Consider the following 4,645-nt stretch of genomic DNA (forward strand, 5'->3'; position numbering starts at 1 on the left):
CAGGAGCCTTACATGGCTGTCTTCTGAGAGGCTCTACCAGCAGCTGACTGAGACACATGAATATACTTACAGCCAAACATTGGACTGAGGTCGAGGACCACTTTGGAAGAGTTAGGGGAAGGATTGAAGGAGCTGAAGAGAATGGCAACCCCATAGGAAAAACAGCAGTATCAACTAACTAACATGTATGTATGTATATGTACAAATATATAAGTACAACAGACTGAGTCTGCTTTTGTTTTTTATGTGCATATACTGGCCATGCTATACTGGACAACCTAACCACCATGAACAAAATTCTCATTGGGAAAGGATATCAGAATGGTATTGGGAAGGTATGCAAAATGTTATTCAATGATTTCAATACTAATATAATAATTAATAAAAATATAAGAAACTAAAAGATATGAATCAATTACATATACTATTGAATATATAAAATTATGATACATTTTAAAATAAAAGCTTCAATATATCAATGCACTAAGAAAAATGAAGATATTTTATACCAAACCTCAATATCTATTCACTCTTCATATCTAAATTAGCTACTTTGAATACTCTCACTAATGGACGTAATTAAAAATAATGATATTACATTATAATGGATTAATGTTACATATGTATGTTTTAGTTGTTCTTTGATCAAGAGATCATATATATATATATATATATATATATATATATATATGTGTGTGTGTGTGTGTGTGTGTGTGTATAAACTATGTAAAGTTATGGCTAATATAATATCTTCAATTGAGTCTTTTATTGCTTATATATATGTCATATTACATATTTTAAATATACATATCAATAGTTATTATAAAACAATACAAAGTAAAAATAGAATTGTCCAATATAGATGGTTTCCAAATAAAAATAACAGCAATTTTATATTCTGCTGTGTGATATTCCAATATGGATGCAAATTAAGTAAAATTTTCTTGTGATTATATTAATATAAAGTATTTAAATTCCACAAGTGAAATATTGAAGTTCAAAACAAATATGAGGAAACATGATAGTTATGTAAAATGTTTCTTTTCTAACTCTTCTCTATAAAAAAGAAACTATAAAAAATACTATCGTGAGTAATAGTGAAATTGAATGTGTCAATTAGTAAGCTGAACTTAGTGTCATATTCAAGAACTAAAATCTGAATATTTTTTAACAGAAAGCTATCTAACAAATAGGAGTATTATTAGCTACCCAAATCTATTACCCAAATATCCTCAAATGGAAGGGTATAGACACTCACCTGGAGAATAAAGCCTAAAACAATGTTCATAATGTAGCAATGTAAATATCATTATGTACAGACATAACAATAACAAACTTCATCTAAAACATCACTCGGTCACAGGAATGTATTAGCCACATTTCTTTGTAATGAATTAAGTGATTAAACATTTCCAAAATGATCATTCTCTTCATTAAAAATAATAAACCATTTTCTTCTACATCATACAAGAGGTTTTTTGTTTTTTTTTGGATTGCTCAGCTTCCAATTCTTTTAATTTTTTTTAATTAATCATTCCATTTGTTTACATCCATCTCAAATGATCTCCCACTTCCTAGTTACCCCTCCACAAACTCCCCATTCCACCTTCACCCTCTTCCAGCCATTCCAGGACTGTCCTACCTGTGGACCCATCCTGTCTGCAGACACTAAACCCCAACACTTGCTGTTGTGAAGCAGCGCTTGCTGACAGGTACCTGGTGTGACTGTTTCTTGGGAGGTTCAGCCAGCAACTGACCAGTGCAGATGTAGATGCTTGAGCTAACCATCAGACTGAGCTCAGGGACAGTGGTGTGGAAGCTGGTAGAAGGACTGGAGGAGCAGAGGGGGATTGCAACCTCATAGGAAGAACAACATCAGCTGGCCAGACTACCCAGTGCTCCCAGGGCGTAGACCACCAATTCTTTTAAAAAAAATGTTCTTAGGTCAGGTGGTGGTGGTGCACACCTTTAATCCAGCACTCCTGAGACAGAGGCAGGTGGATATATGTGAGTTCAAGGCCAGCTTGGTGGGAGGGGTAGGGTGGGGGATAGATATCTTGGAGCCAAAAGAGTAAATTCTTCATACAAGAGTTTTAACTGAGAAAAATGATGGGCAAAACCAGTTAATTTTTCTCTTTCATCTTAATAATAAGTAAAATGTATTGTAACAGTAACTAAACTCAGTGCCTTTTATTTCTCTTGCAGAAATTCTTTATTGAACTGACCCTAAGCATAAACAAAAACTTGTTCTGCATTTATGTTTTATATATTAAAAATATCCCTGGTATAGACTGGAGAGATGGCTCAGCAATTAAGAGCACTGACTGCTCTTCCAGATGTCCTGAGTTCAATTCCCAGCAACTACATGGTAGTTCAGGGTTCCAAAGAACTCCTCTGGTGTGTTGGGAGGCAGTGACAGTATACTCACATATATAAAATAAATAAATAATTCTTTTTAAAAAACTATTCCTAGTGATTTCATTGAGCAAGCACAATCATTGTGGCCACTTACTGTCTGCTGTTGCCCTAGAAAGACTATCCTATTTAACAACAAGATTTCCTTAGTCTATCTGAATGTAACATTTTAGACCAGAGTTTTAGCATAGAATGTTTTATCTCTGAATTTCTCAAGGTATATATTAAGGGATTCAACATGGGAGTGACAACTGTATAAAAAATAGTAACTGATTTATCAACAGGAAAATTGGAGACAGGTCTAACATACATGAAAATGCAAGGAACAAAAAATAGGACAACTACCATGATGTGAGAGCTGCAGGTGGACAGGGCTTTGCGCCTCCCTTCCTGACTGTGAGTCTTAAGAGAGTTTAGAATGATTCCATAGGAGGCTAACAGAATAACAAACACCACCATACAGATTGCTCCATCATTGGCAATGACAGTAAGACCAAGAAAGTAGGTGTCAGAGCACACAAGCACCAATAATGGATACATATCACAGGCAAAGTGGTCAATGACATTGGGACCACAAAAAGGAAGATCATAAACAAAGAGAACTTGAGCCACGGAGTGTGCAAACCCTCCAACCCAGGTTGCCACCACCAGGAGAATGCAAACCCGGTGATTCATGATGGTTAAATAGTGCAGTGGTTTACAAATAGCAACATAGCGATCATAAGCCATTGCTACCAGAAGGAAGATCTCAGTTGCACCAAATAAGTGTTCTACAAAGAGTTGGCCCATGCAAGCTCTGAAAGAGATAGTCTTTTTATTGCAGAGTAAGTCCATAATCAACTTGGGTGAGATAGCAGTGGAATAAATAGCATCCATGAGTGACAGATAGGCAAGGAAGAAGTACATTGGGGAGCTCAAGGAGGGGCTGGCAATGATTGTTACCACAATAAGCAAATTGCCTGCCATGGTCACAATGTACATGAGTAGAAACAAGACAAATAATGCTTTTTGGCCAACAGGATCCTGAGTGAGACCCAGTAGGATAAATTCTGTAACATTTTTATTCTTTCCCATTTACTCTTCTTATGAGGCTTATTTCAGAGACAGGAAATTAGGAAAGCAGGTCTTGCCATTAATTGTGAACAAGAACATGAATCTGTTGGTTATAAAAGATATCTTCATTATTACCTTAGCTGAAGTGAATTGTAGTTAGGTGTTCAGTAAGCATCTATTGAGTTCCTCTCATAAATATCACCAAAGAACTCTTAATAATGTCATAAAGGCTACCTCAAGACCTCAGCAAAATACCATACAGAAAAGTAGATGATGGTATCTCAGTCATTCATATATTTAAAACTACTAAAACACATTTTACTCTGGTTTCATCTTCAGTGGAAAGCCACCTAAAAACGTTCACTGCAGTGTTACTAGCTAAACACATATGCTACCCAAATATCCTGAAATGAAAGGACATAGCCACTGAGGTGTGGAATGTGTGTACAATGAAGCTATGTATTGTGGCTACAGAATTCTATTCATGTGCATAAGAATAGCTATTCAGAGAAAGATTCTTCCTTTTTAGAAAAATACAAACAGTGGTGGTAACAAATACTAAATATTTGACTAAGAGATGGCCACTATTTTTAGTTGGTAATCTTTGTGAAGAATACTTTACAATATGATTGTGTTGTATCCAAAATAGTGTCCATTCTGTACCAACCATCTTAAGGTAATTATATTTCACTGAGTGACATAGATTCTCCACATCTCAAAAAACACTTGTTATTTGTATATCTCTCATATCATCACTAAAATCTGAATTTGAACTGCACCAAATAGCCCCAATATTAAATAGCACAAACTTCCCATTGCAGTTATTTCTTCTGTCTCTGTCAGGTCTTTCAGAAGCTATTGTTTTATTCATTTAATCTATACACATATCAGTTCTTATCACAATAATACATTACCAGAATTTTCACAAATATTTTCACCTGACTTTTAGTCACCTCTGACTGACACCCACTATGATGTCTCCAGCTAGTATATTTGTTTTATAACTCTTTTGTTATAGAACTCTTTGTTTTAGGACTCTTAGTAAGGAGAGTAAGAGAGGAGATAATAGAAACCATAAAGATACTGAAGAATGAGGCATGACTTTAAATATAATGCTTCCTAAGAATTCAGAATGTTCAAATAGAAGTTCATCATCTGGACACCAAATATATATAAG

The 4,645-nt window shown here is 34.9% G+C and overlaps 1 protein-coding gene across 1 annotated transcript; it reads right to left on the minus strand.

Annotated features, from left to right (window-relative positions):
* Positions 1–2,544: 2,544 nt before the first annotated feature.
* On the minus strand, positions 2,545–3,489 carry LOC110285857 (olfactory receptor 4A5-like). Its single transcript, XM_021152321.1, has one exon. It carries the CDS (start codon positions 3,487–3,489, stop codon positions 2,545–2,547), a length of 945 nt encoding a protein of 314 aa, XP_021007980.1.
* Between the last annotated feature and the right edge of the window lie 1,156 nt (positions 3,490–4,645).

This window comes from Mus caroli, chromosome 2 (assembly GCF_900094665.2).
Source record: "Mus caroli chromosome 2, CAROLI_EIJ_v1.1, whole genome shotgun sequence".
NCBI classification, from domain to species: domain Eukaryota; kingdom Metazoa; phylum Chordata; class Mammalia; order Rodentia; family Muridae; genus Mus; species Mus caroli.